General features: G+C 58.6%; 1 protein-coding gene across 1 annotated transcript in view; it reads left to right on the top strand.

The window, feature by feature from the left end:
• The window catches only part of FOXK1 (forkhead box K1), a 65,171-nt gene that overhangs the window by 43,202 nt on the left and 7,076 nt on the right, over nt 1–14,893 (top strand). Inside the window, exons 3-8 of the mRNA XM_067705396.1 lie at nt 10,067–10,223; nt 10,680–10,826; nt 11,362–11,555; nt 12,794–12,960; nt 13,068–13,352; nt 14,188–14,412. Coding sequence (XP_067561497.1) covers nt 10,067–10,223; nt 10,680–10,826; nt 11,362–11,555; nt 12,794–12,960; nt 13,068–13,352; nt 14,188–14,412 — 1,175 coding nt within the window. The remainder of the gene's footprint in view (nt 1–10,066; nt 10,224–10,679; nt 10,827–11,361; nt 11,556–12,793; nt 12,961–13,067; nt 13,353–14,187; nt 14,413–14,893) is intronic.

Here is a 14,893-nt window from a genome sequence, read left to right on the forward strand (position 1 = left end):
TGGTAGCAATCCTTTGCAAAGTTTTAGAAGTTAATCTAGATTTTGAAGAAAGGGAAGTCCTCGAACTTTCTCATCCTTGGCGTGTTATACAGAGAGGGTCCCTGGGGGCAGGTCTGCGGGTGAAGTGTGTGGCCAGAGACTGGAGAGGGGACTGGTGAGCTGTCCCCTCTGAGGGGCACGAGTACTTTTGCGACAACAGGGGTCCTATGCCTTCTTCCCCTTTTGTCGTAAAACACGTTGAACGACATGGACTTGAGGATCGAGATTTAATAAACTCTAAATAGTTTACCGCTTCATTGAGGACATTTTAAAACAAAGCTGGCCTTTGCCTTATTGGTGTGTGCGGCCTTGGCGATGCCATGAGCACCAGTGCATTTGGTGCTGGGGCCTCGGTTCCTGCCATGCACTGCGCTCGCCACCGCGGACAGGGCTTCGTCAAACGTCAGCCCGTGGAGGAGGCAGAGCGTGTCTCGGTGTCGCCATGAAGCCGGTTTCGGCCTCACACGCCCCCTGAAATGGTCTCGGGGCCCCGGGGTGCCTCTGGGAACCACACTCCGAGAAGCACTTCTCAGCAGAGCTCGAGCTTTGCGTCCCTGAGTCTTACCAGGTCTCTCCTCTGGCTGACCAGCCAGGCTCGTGGTCCCTGGTTTTGCACCTTTAAGGGTTACACTTAGAAGCACAGATGGGTTAATCATGGCATCACCATTGGTTTCCCTTTTGCCTTTTGTTTTCCTACCGTGATGTGTGGAGTCATTTGCACTGAGTTGCTCGGAGTCAGTTTCCTCGCGAGCCAGTGAGCGGGTGGGCGCGTTTCTCTCACGGAGAGAAGGTTCAGGGACGGCTTTGAAATGTCATGGACCTGAGTTCTGGTTCTGGCCGCATCTCCAGTTGGTGGGAGAACTGGGGGCAGGTCCCTGCAGCCTCCTCGGGCTTCGTTTTCTCCCTCAGTGAATCCCTCCAACATCGCAGATGTCTGGGACGCCAAAGAGGAGCAGTGAGTGACGGAGACCCGCTGTATGCCAGGCCCTGCGCTCAGCCGCTGGACGTGTGTTATTTTATTTGGTCCTTAGGGATTTACGAGATAGATTTTTTTTTCTTCAGTTCTTTTCAGGTTTCCAGCAATAGCTCTGTTCTCAAACCCGAAATTTAGCATGTCATCTCACTGTTCTTTCAGACATCTACCTTGAAAATAATCTAAAACATGAGAGTTCCACTGGAGTTAACGATGAAGTTGTGCTATGAAAATGCTCTTGCACTTACTTACATGTGTATAATTTATGTGTAGATAAAAAAATTTGTGTAGTAAAATGAAGCAGCCACTTTGGAATACAGTCTGGCAGGTCCTCAACATGTTAAAGGGTTACCTTAACCGCCCAGCAGCTCCCTGGGTCGTGAGGTCTCCGTGGAAACTCATCCACAAGGGTTCATGGCAGTGTTATTCATAGCAGCCCCCAAAGTGGAAACAGCTCACGTGTCCATCAGCTGCTGAGTGGAGAGAAAATGTGTTACAGCCACAGGGTGGAGGCTGATCCCGGCATAAAAAGGGATGAAGTGCCGACACCTGGTACAACATGGATGACCCTCGAAAACATGATGCAGAGTGAAAGCACCCAGTCCCCAGAGACCACACATGGTGTGATTCTGTTGATATGAAATGTCCAGAACGGGCAAATCCTTCGAGAAAGAAGATAGGCTGCCAGGGGCTGGGGGTTCAAGGGAGTGGGCTGCCCACTGTCACGGAGTTTCTTTCTGGTGGTGGAATGAGGTGATGGTCACACAAGGCTGGATGCACTAAAAACCACTGAATTGTACACTCGGAACGGGTGAATTGTGTAGTGTGTGAATTCTAGCTCAGTGAAGCTGATAAAACTTGTATGCGCTGACACCTTTATCCAGTAGCACCTCGGAGCGGCTGCAGGAGCAGTGGCCAAGTGTGTTTTACGTGCCATAGGGAGCCAGACAGGCGTGTGGGTCTCCGGGTGGGCCTCCGGGTGGGCCTCGGAGCCCTTACACGCCTGGTGAAACCAGAGCCCGAGGTCAGCCTTAGCGTGGCCTGGGGCTGCGAATAATCAGTTCGTAATCCAGCCACATCGACGCTTTTTTTTTTTTTTTGGCGACGCTTTTTAAGAAAGAAAAATGTTTTGGTTTGTACCTGGAGGTCTTCATAAAATAGATATAATTCCCAGTAACATTTTGAATAAAAACAGTGGCCAGCAGGCTGAGCTAGTGCAGCAGCTCCACGTGCTGCGGCCGCCTGTGTGTTAGGAGGCGCCGGCGGTTCTAAAGGGGCGTAGATGGTGTCACTGAGCAGAGTGAGGCGGGTGTCCCTGCGCAGTTCTGGGAAGTCGCGGCCATGTGACTGTGGAGACCCCGGGCCCGAGTGGGGTTGGGGCGCTGGGGCGCCGGGGCACTCGCCTCTGGTGTTCGTCCGGTAGAACAGCTTTGCGGGGAAAGTAGTAACTTTGAGACTGGCTCTTTCACTCTTGGGCCTTTAAGTGTCACAGAAAAGGATTTCTGTTTACATCCGTTTATCTTGGCGCCGCGGAATCCGATTGCCCGCTGGAAACCTCAGAGGCCCTTGAGGTTTCGCTGCCCAGATCCTTTTCCTGCGCGCCCGGCGCAGGCGCGGGGCCGGCGTGTTTACAAACAGCTGCCTCCCCCAACCCCGCCCGGGCACCCTCCCTGCGCCCGTCGCCCATAGCAGGTCCCTGGGGAAGAGGGCGGGCTGGGAGACCCCGGCCGGCAGCGGCCCGCGCCCCGGTCCCCGGCCGGGTCCCCGTCCCTACGCCCGCCCCCTCCCCGTGGCCCCCTACGCAATCCCCGCCCCGCCGCGGTCCCCATTTGGAGCGTCTGAGCCCGCTGCCCGGTTGGCCCGCTCTCCCGGCGGCTCAGCTGCAGAGGCTCGCAGGCCTCGGCCCGGGTCGGCCTCCTCCGGCTCTGCGCCCGTCCTCTCGAGGTGTGGGGAGCGGCTGCACCTGTAGGAGCGGCCCCGCCCTCCCTGCTGACTCGCCCCCGCCCTCCTTCCCCAGGTGGCCGGGCGGGGGCGGGGGCGGGTTCTGCGGGGTTTTTTCCCTGCCCTGAAGTCCTCCACCCAGAAAATGAATGAACTCTCTTGTTAAGAAAAGTGCTGAAATTCAACCAGAGAAAGGGAGCAGCACAGAAAGAGAGCAGCTAATTTATACTAAGTTTTTAGAAGCTATTTCTTGAGGAAGGCGTTTCTTAATTTTTGTAATATAGAGATCAAAACCAAAAGTAATTTGTTTTGTGGAATTTGGCCAAGGTTAGCGGAACCCTGTAGGAAATAAAAATTAAGCAACCAACCTCAGAACCTAAACCACTTTTAACCGTGACCTTCCAGCCCAGTCCTGCCTCACTGCTGCGCGAGATTCAGCCCTAACTCACTTTGCAGTGTTAAGTGCCTTGAGTTGGGAGGTTGTCGAGTTGGCTGTTGGAAGGTCTTTGTGTTTCTGGCAAACTTTGGATCCTTCCTTGAGAGTGATTTATTCTGTTGCGAAGTTTCCAGCTGCAGCGTTGCCTCAGTTCCCCCGAGTGACCCAGAGAGGAAGGTGCCTGCACAGTGGGGAGCCCTGCCTGGCTGGTCTGGGAGACCCGCCGTCAGTGGGTCCCGCACCTGTATCTGCACCCGTGGCCCTCGCACCCCCCCCAGCCCCACTCACACCCACCTGGTCCCTTTCCCCATCTGAAAACTTGGGAGAAATAAAAATTGGTTCATCTACACAGAAGGGTGCGGCCCTCCGTGTCCTTTATAGTCTCCTTCTGCCTGCATCCGTGCCCGGGTGTTTTTGGGCTTTAAATTGTTGAGGGGAGGCTGACTGGGCTTGTGCTTCAGTCTCGTGTGCATTGGGGCAACTGTTTCCCTGCTCTCGGGCACGTCTTCGGGGGATGGGCGCCGTGTAATGTGTTCCGGGGTGTGCCTTCTGGGCGAGGCCCGGCCGGGTGCCCTGCCCCCGAGAGCCCTTCCTTTCCAGATTGCTCCTCTGGGTTTCCGGAAGCAGGCAGAGCCTGGAGGAAGACCTGAGGGAGGCATGGGCCCCCCGCCCGGATCTGCCCTCTCCTCAGAGGGAGATGCACCTGGTACTTCTGGGCTCAGGCCTGTTCGCTTATTGTTCTCACTGGGACAAGGTGTGTTTCATAAATGAGTTAACCTTTTAAAATAGTGTCCCGGGATTTCACAGCACTGAGTGTCTCTTAGTGAGCACAGGTGTTCTTAAGAGACTGGCCTCTCTTTCCCTTTATTTTCCCCCGGATTACAGAAATATTACAATATACGTGCACTCTACAAAATTGAAATGTTTCAGAAAATAAAAATCGTGCAGTGACATTCTTGGAGAGAAGTCCACGTTTGCAGGTGCATCTTCTCTGAACATGCCCGAGAGCTTGTCTGACGGGTGTGAGTACTTGTGGCCCCTCCCCAGAAAGGTCCCTTGGAGCTCAGAATGTCCTGCAGCTTGCTTTTTCTCCTGTCCCTCTGTGTCTCGGGCTCCTTTCTGTGTCACTGCATCGCTCGTGGCTGCACAGTGGACTGTTTGACGTGTCCTGTATTTGATTGACCAGTTCCCCACCAAGGGCTAGGCAGCTGTTTCCAGTTTCTTAGTCTCCTGGGTCTGAAATCGCCTCTCTGAAGTGTCTAAACGGTCCGTGCTGAGGCCGTGAAACCCTCAGGTTTGATTATTTTGGTTAAAATACACTTGTTAGGGTCGTGAGCCACAAGATTTTAAGAACAGTGATAAAAATAGAGCTGTGGGCTTCCCTGGTGGCGCAGTGGTTGAGAGTCCGCCTGCCGATGCAGCGGACACGGGTTCGTGCCCCGGTCCGGGAAGTTCCCACATGCCGCGGAGCGGCTGGGCCCATGAGCCATGGCCGCTGAGCCTGCGTGTCCGGAGCCTGTGTTCCGCGGCGGGAGAGGCCACAACAGTGAGAGGCCCGCGTACCGAAAAAAAAAAAAAAAAAATAGAGCTGTTTCTGACATACACGCCGGACCTGTGCGGTGGGCTGGGAGCTCAGTACATCCGTTCACCTCCACAGTGGTCCTGTGCGGTGTTGTGTTGCTGTGTGGTGTCACAGCCTTGCCATCCCCACTTTGCAGATGGGAGACGGAGGTTCTTCTCCAGCAGAGCGGGTAGAACGGCTGGGCTGCGCGTTCAGCAGGTGCCCACAGGGAGAGAGGTGGTACTGATTTCATTCGTGTTTTTTAAAGGTTTATTCATATCAAAGTAATATGTGCACGTGATCTAAGAAAGCGGAAGATTCTGCAGGGCTGGTGAGGACAGAACAGCCCCTGGCCACGCCCAGCCTGTCCGCACGCCCCTCGGCACCTACTCACCTTCTGGTGTCTCAGTTTCAGGTCATCATACACTGACTTCCTGTGGGATGGAGGACTTGGCTTTTCCTCCCACCCCATCAGCCCAGCGAGGCCACATCAGACGTGTTGGTTGATGGCCTCAGTGCGGCTGTGTGACGGCTACACTGCTCAGCCTCTCCCCGGCCTGCGCTCCCGGGAGTTACAGTGGCCCCTTCTCTGTTTGGTCTCCTGGTACCTGGGCGACTGGCACATCCTTCCCATTTACATCGTCACCTGGGACCCAGGCCTCCTCCCACCTGGCCCCGAGGTGTGGGGGGCGCCTCTGACCCTGGGATCATCTTCCACACCATCCTGGGCATCCCCTCTCTCCCAGCTCCCCAGTCTTCCCTTTCCTGATCTGCTCCTTCCTTTTATTGGACAGCATCTTCTAGTCCTGAGGAAGGGGACAGGAGAGGCAAATTTTTTAATGAAAACTTCCACATCTGGGCTTCCCTGGTGGCACAGTGGTTGAGAGCCCGCCTGCCGATGCAGGGGACACGGGTTCGTGCCCCGGTCCGGGAAGATCCCACATGCCGCGGAGCGGCTGGGCCCGTGAGCCATGGCCGCTGAGCCTGCGCGTCCGGAGCCTGTGCTCCTCAACGGGAGAGGCTACAACAGTGAGAGGCCCACCTACCACAAAAAAACAAACAAACAAACAAAAAAACTTCCACATCTGAAAATTATCATTATTCTCCATTCACACTAGGTAGATGTTTATCTTGAGTAGAGAGTTCTAGGTTGGAAACGTTTTTGCTCAGAACTGATGTCGCTTTCTAGCTTGGAGTGTGTCTGTTAAGAAGTCTGATGCTCCTGTGATCCTGGCCCTTTTGTACATGGTGTGTCCCCCTGGGAGCGGTGGAGGGGGGGGCTTGGGTCTCCGGCATCCGCAGCACTGGCCCCGTCTCAGCGGGGTGCCTAGGAGGGGGCTGGACGTTTAATGGGACCCTTTGGATCTGAAGACTCACTTACTGCATTTCTAGGAAGTTATCTTCTTCTGTGGCGTTCCCTCCCCCTGCGTACTCGTCTTCTTTTCCCACCTTGTTCTTCCTCTGTCCGTCCCTTTCTCTTTTCTGCTTTTCTCAAGTTTCTCCTTCCACCCTTTATTGAACTTTTATTTCTCCTCTTTTTAAAACTCGTACGAGCATTTCCTCGTCCTCCAGATGTTCTAATCGTGTCCTGCTGTTGCGAGTGCAGCCCCTTCACCTCTTCGGGGCTGTGATCTGTGATCCTGCCGCTTTGTTTCGCCTTCTCCCCGGCAACCCCCTCCCCGCCGTCTGGCGTCCTCCGCGAGCCCCTCCCCTGTGTGTTCCCCGTGTCCTGTCTGGCCCAGCTGCCCTCCATCCAGGCAAACGAGGCACAGGGCCAGGGTGGAGGGGCCGCGCTGCCCCCACGCCTGGGCGGCCCACGTTCCCACCTCCATTTCAGATCCATTCCCACTTCCTTGTTTTTTTCAATTATAATTTTTTTCTGTTGAAAAACCCTTCTACAACTTGGAATCGATTTGAGGCAAATTGTGCCATGAGCAGATTTTCTTTAAGTGGCTGAAGCGCTTTATAAACAAGTAACAACGAAAGAAAATGTTTCTGGTGCGGGACCAGCAGGACTTCCGTCCCGGGAGGCTGGCTCGGGAGGGGCAGGACCCAGAGCCTCCCGCCTGCGCGCTTTGCTGAGGCCCAGCCGGAGCCGGACCACCAGGCGTCTGAGCGGGGCAGCAAGGGCCACGCCGTGGGCACGGCAGGAGCCCGGACGAGGCTCAGCGCGTCTCTGGGGACAGTGGCCTCTGGTCAGATCTGCTTTTCTCAGCTCAGGCTCTCACCCTCGCAGTGGGCCTGGGCGCTCTCTCTCCGTCAGGCTGCTGTGAATACAGGGTGCAGAGTGGTTCCAGGTATGTCTTGGGCGGTCACAGGAGTCATGTTCTGGGCCTGGACTGTCCCAGGGCCCGGCATGTTTGTCCTGGTGAGACAGTGGCCCAGATGCAGGGCAGCCACTGGCAGGACAGGCCAGCCATGAGCCATCTCCACTCCTGACCCGAAGCCCTTCTTGCCTGAACGGAAATGTGACTTAGGAATTGTTTTTCCGTAAAAGGGGGGTTGGGGGGGGTCAGTGACTGACGTCCTAAAGTGCGTCTCCCACGTCGTTACCACTTTCAACCTCAAGGTGGGAAGAACGGTGTTTATCATGTGACGTCGGGTAGTTCCAGGCTGCTTGGCCCCTGCTGCTTTACCCCGTCCACAGATCAGACTTCCCCGCCCCGGGCACTTGGGGGGCCCCTGCAGCGGGCAGCTCTTCGCTGAAGCCTGGCGTCCCAGGGGGCCCGGCATTTCCTCTCCCCCACCCGTCTAGAGGTAACGTGTGTGTTTATGCTGTAGGAATCTTTCCTATTTTGCTGATTGTCAGGGACTTTGCAGAGGACTAGGAAACTCCCTCGGGGGACACTCAGTGTCTTGGTCGGTTTCCCAGGGTGGGACACGCCCCCCAGACGCCCAGACACCCCCCCACACACACACACACACACCCACGAGGCCCGCCTTTGACTCGCGTGTTCTCAGCCCAGAGGCGTCCTGCTCACCTCCTTCCACCTCTGCTCCTTCCCTCCGGGCATGTGACGCCAGGGTGGCTGGGTACCAGGCACAGCCCTCTGGGCCGAGGCCAGCCTGCAGTGACGGCTGAATGGGGTTTATTGAGGTCTGTGCGGTGGTGTGCGCGAACGCACGTTCTCCAGGCTGGGCCTGCTGGGCCCTCTGGGCATCAGCGGTGCCCTGTCCCCGCGGACGCTTCCCCAGGAAGGGTTTGTCAGCACAAGCTGGCGCACGTCGTAGAAAGTGGCGTGGAGCTGCCCGGCCTCTCCTCCCGTTTGCGAGCCCGCTGTTCATTATTTCCACTAGAAATCATTCTGTGGGAACGACAGACTTCTCTCTGGGCTTTGCTTTCTGAGAGTTAGATATAAATGTTCTATGATCTTTTCCAAAATATGGACTTGGGACAGGCCATGGCTCCCCGGTGCCCAAGCCCAGAAGTCGCTGTCTGTCGTCTGCACTGGTCAGGGTGCCCCGTGGGTCACACAGGTCAGATGTCAGCGAGGTTTTCCCAGATAAGCCCTGCACTGTCTGTTTCCACCAACCTGGATGTTTCCTGATCTGTCCTGAGGCCAGTGTGTTTTCGGGGGACGGTTCTCGCCCCCTGTGGTCAGAGCATGGGCCAGGCGTGGTGTTTCGGTTCACTTGTGTGCAAGTCCAGAAGGGGCGCTGAACGTGTCTGGGACTGGAGCTGGCGAACCGGCGCTTCTGTGCTGGCACGTCCTGCAGCACCACGTCGTTGGAGGAAGCAGGGCAGAGAGTCTTCAGGGACCTCCTCCCCCCAGCCCCCATCAGGGTTGCACCTTCATTGAACCACCGTGTGCCATGGCATTTGGTCCCCAGGTGGATGCATTTGGAAGACCTGATGCTGAGTGTGTGAGCGTGTTACTAGTAAGACGCTTCCTCTCCCCTCCTACCTTACTTTATAAGCTGGGGTTTTGTATGTTTCGTTCAAAATGAAGTTCAGAAAGAGCTGCTTTTATACTGCATCCTACCTTACGGTCGGTCGTTGGTTAAAATTTCTATACTCACAGGACTTACTGTCTCCATGTTTGGGGAGTCTAGGGGAGAGGAGAACAAGAATTCTCAAAAAAAAAAAAAAGGTTCCTTAAAATTTCTACATAGGTTGCAGATTCCTGACCAAAAAGGGGTAATTACTGACTGTAGTGGAATTCACCATTCATATGAGCTGCCAGTGTTTTATTTTTTCGTTCTTCCCTTCCCGTGTTTACTAACCATCTCCTGAGCCCCTCCTTCAAAGCCACAGACGGCTTCCCCCTCTGAGGAGCTGGGCAGGGAAGCCAGTGACGGCAGCCCAGCCGGAGACGAGGCTCTGCGTGTGTGTCCGGGAAAGTGGCACAAAGAGCTTTCACATGAGCTTGACTTGTGGGAATTTGGGGGGCGTCTTGTCATTCGGACAATGGCGGGAATGCCTGGGCACGTTGGGAGCATGGAGGGCGACTTCCGGGGGTGCTGGTGGATGCGGGCAGGTGGGGATGGGCAGAAGGAGGGGGGCAACCCCGGGCTGTCTGTCAGCTCTCAGCAGGGACACTTTTTACCTGGGTTTGGGACCCACTTTCAGAGCTTGTGAATACTTGTAACTTACAGAATCAGAATTCCGACGTGGCTTGAAGGCCGCGGTCCACCTTGTTAGCAGGAACTGGGCCACGCGCGTGGCTGGCGGGCCCCGCTGTGCCAGCTGCAGGGCAGCGGGCACAGACCACAGACGGGTCAGGCCGTGCGGGCTGAGACTGGGAGTGGGAGCCCCGATGTTTCCCGCCCACCGATTGGTCTGCAGCTTCCAACCGGAGAGGAGCTCCCCTCCCCCCGCCCCGGGACCCGTGGGTTGAGGCGGCGACCGTGAGGGTGGGCGCCGCGGGCCTGGGAACCGGTCGGGGAGGCGGGCACTGTGCTTCCCCGCGTCCTGGCCTCTCCTCGGGCGCCATCGTGTGGCCGCCACCTGCCCAAGTCCCCTGGCCGCCCTCGGTGCGGTGTCAGGACAGTGGGGATGGGGCAGTGCCATGAGCTCCGGCCACCCGCGCCGTCCGGGGGTCCGGGCGTCTTGTAGCACCGGGCCCACCTCCTCGGCTCAGGGTCAGAGTTCAGGATGTGTCCTTTCTCTCCGCAGCGTCCCCAACTCCTGCCCGGCCAGCCCCCGAGGGGCCGGGTCCTCCAGCTACCGCTTCGTCCAGAACGTGACCTCGGACCTGCAGCTGGCGGCAGAGTTTGCCGCGAAGGCCGCCTCGGAGCAGCAGGCTGACGCGTCCGGAGGGGACAGCCCCAAGGTCTCAGCCCTCGGCGCGTTGGCCAGTGACCGGGCGTGGGGTGCTGGCGTCCCTGCCCCTCCCTCCCTCGTCCTCCCCTCGTCCCGTCCACGGGGACGGGATGGCTCCGAGCGTAATTACAGTCTCTGAGAAGAATGTCAGGCTCTCGCCTTACAGCCTTGTCTTAGTTCGTTCCCATCTGACAACTGTTTTTAAATTAGTTTGCAGAGGAGGTGAGAAATTTCAGAATTAAACTATGAATAAGCCTAACTTTTACCCCCATGAGGGAGACACAGCTCTTCCTAGCTTAAACCGCATGGATTAAACCAGAGGAGGTCGTGGGGACTGGTTTTAGCGGATACCCTGCAGATCTGCGCACTCACTGGAGGGTTTTCTCTGTGAGCAGGTGGCCTGGGGCGGGGGAGGTCGGACCAGAAACGTCTCTCCGGGCTAACCCCACGCTGGCTGTGTCCTCAGGACGAGTCGAAGCCGCCGTACTCCTACGCACAGCTGATCGTGCAGGCCATCTCCTCGGCACAGGACCGGCAGCTGACGCTGAGCGGCATCTATGCACACATCACCAAGCATTACCCCTACTACCGGACGGCCGACAAGGGCTGGCAGGTGCGGTGTGCCCGGGCCCCAACTCCACGACCCCCGGGGGCTGGGGGCTCGTTCCCCGGACGGCCGTGTCGTGTCCAGAGTGAGCACCCTCTTGGGTCCGGAAACGTTCCCACGCTGGGTGCACCAGCTTCTCCTGAGCTAACTTGGAAACACGCTGTCCCCGCTCTTTCCAGACGGTTTCTTGTGTGGGTTCACAAGACCGTCGCCGGCCTTGGCCACAGCCAGCGTGTCACAGCCGCTCAGGCCTCCTCCGTGGCCACTCTGTCCCGTTGGCTGGTTGATTCAGCACGAGCTCTGAGCTGGGCGTCTCCCAGGCCAGCGTTTGTCCTTACGTTTCGCTTCCTGTGTCAGGGGTGGTCGTGAGCCTGTGCTGAATTTTCACAAGAAAAACCACTGTGAAACCCCTGTCCTTCCCCAGTGAGCTGCCCCCGCCCCCGAGGAGGCCTCTCCGGCCGCACCTGGGGCCGTGCTCTCCCGGCTGCTGTGCTCGGGTCTGACCCGCCGTGACCAGTGACTCCCTCTGCTTTGCCCACAGAATTCCATCCGCCACAACCTCTCTCTGAACCGCTACTTCATTAAGGTCCCTCGCTCCCAGGAGGAGCCCGGGAAGGGGTCCTTTTGGCGGATAGACCCCGCCTCCGAGGCCAAGCTCGTGGAGCAGGCGTTCCGGAAGCGGAGGCAGCGGGGCGTCTCCTGCTTCCGCACCCCCTTTGGGCCGCTGTCATCCAGGTAAGTCCCCGCCCCTCCACCCCGGGGCCGTGGCCACTCAAAGTTCTTCACTGGATTTTGGGGAGACCGGCTCCGACCCGGCCAGTCCTGTGACAGGGCGTGAGCAGGCGCGGCAGCTGGCCGTCCACGTTGGCTCTCGGACGCTGGCATGATGCACGGTGGGAATGGGGGGAAACGGAGGAACGGAGGCGGACGAGGGCCCCCTCCCGCTCACCTGACTCGACCACCTCTTACAGGCCCTGTCCCCAAGTAAGGCCCCCTTCTGAGGCCCTGGAGGGTAGGACCCCGGCATGTCTTTGGGGGACACAGTTCAACCCCGTGACCAACACTGCTTGTCACGTGTAGACAAGCCCGCCGGCCAGCTGGCGATAGTGACGGGGCCTGCGCTGCGTGCCCAGCGCTACCCAGGGAACCCCGCGTAAAGAGTGTCTGTAAGGGGGCCGTCCTCAAGGTCACACTGGCCGCTGGGAACCTGCTCTTGTGCTGGTGGAACTTGCACTGGGGCGGTGGGGCTCGGGAAGGGAGCCCCAGGCCAGGAGGGGAGCTCAGCCGGAGCTTGGCACACGCCACGTCTCAGGGAGAGAAGGCAGGGGTGCCTGTGCTGCGGGTGGAGGAGCAAAGCCGGATTAGACGGGCCCCGATGGGGGGTCGGGGCCGCCACAGACGTGAGGGCCGGAGAGTGACCCGGTGGCCGCCAGGTTGAGCGTCAGACCAGTCAGACCAGGTGAGGCCGCTAGGCCTGCATCGGGGACAGTCTTGCTGTCCAGCCCATCCCGGCAGTGCTCTGGGCAGGAGCCGGGCAAGATGCTCGATTTTAGACCCAGGCCAAGTGCTCTGTGGATTGCTATCTGTGCGAGACAGAACGGCTGGGCTCCCAGCGTGTGCTTTGCTCTCCGGGTGTCGATTTGTCCCGGGGGAGGTTGGTGCCCATCCCAGCAAAGCTGCTGTTTTTCACCCGGAAGCCCGAGCCGCTTTCCTGGGAGGCCGGCCCGGGCCTTCAGGAGGTAGACGCTCTGGATCGTGGCCTCCGCTGGGCCTTCGAACGCTGGGTGATGTTACGTGTACCGGGCGGAGTGCCAGGATCGGAAGCCCCTCGCGAGGACAGAGGAGCATCAGGAAAAGTTGGGCAAAGGCAGCACGTAGGGCACGGGCGTTGAGACGTCTCCTGTTTTGATAAGTGCCGTCTTCGTTTCTTGTCGTATGTACTCACTGCTGTGGTCCTGTCTCCCCACTCCTAGGAGCGCCCCAGCTTCACCCACCCACCCCGGGCTCATGTCCCCACGTTCCAGTGGCCTGCAGACTCCAGAGTGCCTGTCCCGGGAGGGCTCACCCATTCCGCATGACCCTGACTTTGGGGCAAAGTTAGCTTCTGTTCCCGAGTATCGGTATTCCCAAAGCGCACCTGGTAAGAAGGGTCTTGCCCTCTGGTCTGATGTGGCGGAACTCGGCGCCGCGCCCCACGCAGGAAGGGGGCACGTGGGGGTCTCCGCTGACCCGCATCCTCCTCCGCAGGCTCTCCTGTCAGCGCCCAGCCGGTGATCATGGCCGTGCCGCCCCGACCGCCCAATCTGGTGGCCAAGCCCGTCGCCTACATGCCGGCTTCCCTAGTGACGGCCCAGCAGCCCTCGGGCCACGCCATCCACGTGGTGCAGCAGGCGCCCCCTGTCACCATGCTCAGGGTGGTCACCAGCTCCGCCAGCTCTGCCAACGGCTACATCCTCACCAGCCAGGCCTCGGCGGGGGCGGCCCACGAAGCGGCGGGCACGGCCGTGCTGGACCTGGGCAGCGAGGCGAGAGGTAACGCCGCCACGCAGTCCCTTGGCGGGGACGTGGGTCTCCAGAAGGTGGAGCCGTCAGCTTGGGCCGGGGGGCTGCAGAGCCCAGGCGTGGGGCCCAGGCTGTCTCTGGGGGACAGTGGCTCCCGGGCTGCGGCCTCTCCGCCCCACTCCTGTTTTTCGGGAAGCGCGTCCCATGAAGCAGCACTGATTGTCCTCTGAAACGCTGCTCCCTGTGCGCAGCACCTCAGATGCCCAGCGCCCCCAGGTGCCCCTGAACTAGGTACGGGGCCTCAGCTTGGGATCGGAGGAAGAGTCCTGTAGAACCCCCAGCAGGGGTCCTTAGGAGGCGTTCAAAGTCAAAAACAAAGTCCTGAGTTAGAAATCTGGATCCCAGGGAATTAATGAGGTAAATGTTGAAAATGCAACCAGTGCTGTCAGAGACCCTCGAGGGAGCGCTTTTGAATCAGGCGGCACTACTGGCCCCTGATGGCTGAGCTCAGCGGCTGCATCTTCTGTAAGACCGTCCTAACAACACATGCGTTTTGGGGAAAGAAAACTAAGTTATGGCTCCAAGTGCAAATCCTTTCATTCCAAACGATACGCTTTTTTTCTTAGATTAAACTTGCTTTGGTTAAAGCGCAAGGTATTTAAATTTTTTCCTAAAGCCCTATTACTTGTTTTTCTCTTGTTTCATAACATTCCATCACTGGAAGTCTTCTGTTGAGAACCAGGGTCTTTTCCCAGTGTCCCTGCTTCAGGGCCCCCTTCCCCACGTGGACAGGCTCAGGCTGAGACGCCTGTGAGTGCCACCGCGGGTGCCATGAATGTGGCTCTGACGCACGCTGTCCCCGCAGGCTTGGAAGAGAAGCCCACCATCGCGTTTGCCACCATCCCTGCCGCCAGCCGAGTGATCCAGACGGTGGCCAGCCAGATGGCCCCAGGGGTCCCCGGACACACGGTCACCATCCTGCAGCCGGCCACACCAGTGACCATCGGGCAGCACCACCTTCCGGTCCGGGCCGTCACTCAGAACGGCAAGCACACCGTCCCCACGAGTAGTCTAGCCGGCAGCGCTTACGGTGAGGCCCTGCCCGGCGTCCACTTCCTGGCCTTAAGCTGTGTGGTTTGACCAGGGTCAGTGCAGCAAGAACGTTTTCCCAGTTAAGGCAGGTCATCCGTTCAGTTTATCGAGCACCTGCTGTGTGCCGGGCCCTGGGGTACGATGCCAGGGTAGCCCCGAGGGAACGGGCAAAATCCCCAGCTCACGGGGCTCATGCCCTGCTGGGGGGATAGAGGTCAGAGAGGGAAGTGAAAAGGCACTGGCACCCTGAGCGCCACGCAGGAGGGTGTGGGGAGGGCTGGGGAGAGCTCCTGGTGCAGGCAGGCCCTGCCAGGGGGGAGGCGGAGCCAGCGGGGTGTCTAGAGGGATCCGCACACAGGCAGCAGCGCAAGGAGGAGGCAGGGACGGAGGCCCCGGGGCGGGGAGTGGGCCGGGGTCCGGGAGGGGCTGGCAGCCAAGCGCTGCTGCCGGCTTTGCCCAGAGGCGCCCAGCGTGCCGGG

The sequence above is a fragment of the Pseudorca crassidens genome, chromosome 15 (genome assembly GCF_039906515.1).
Source record: "Pseudorca crassidens isolate mPseCra1 chromosome 15, mPseCra1.hap1, whole genome shotgun sequence".
Taxonomy (NCBI): domain Eukaryota; kingdom Metazoa; phylum Chordata; class Mammalia; order Artiodactyla; family Delphinidae; genus Pseudorca; species Pseudorca crassidens.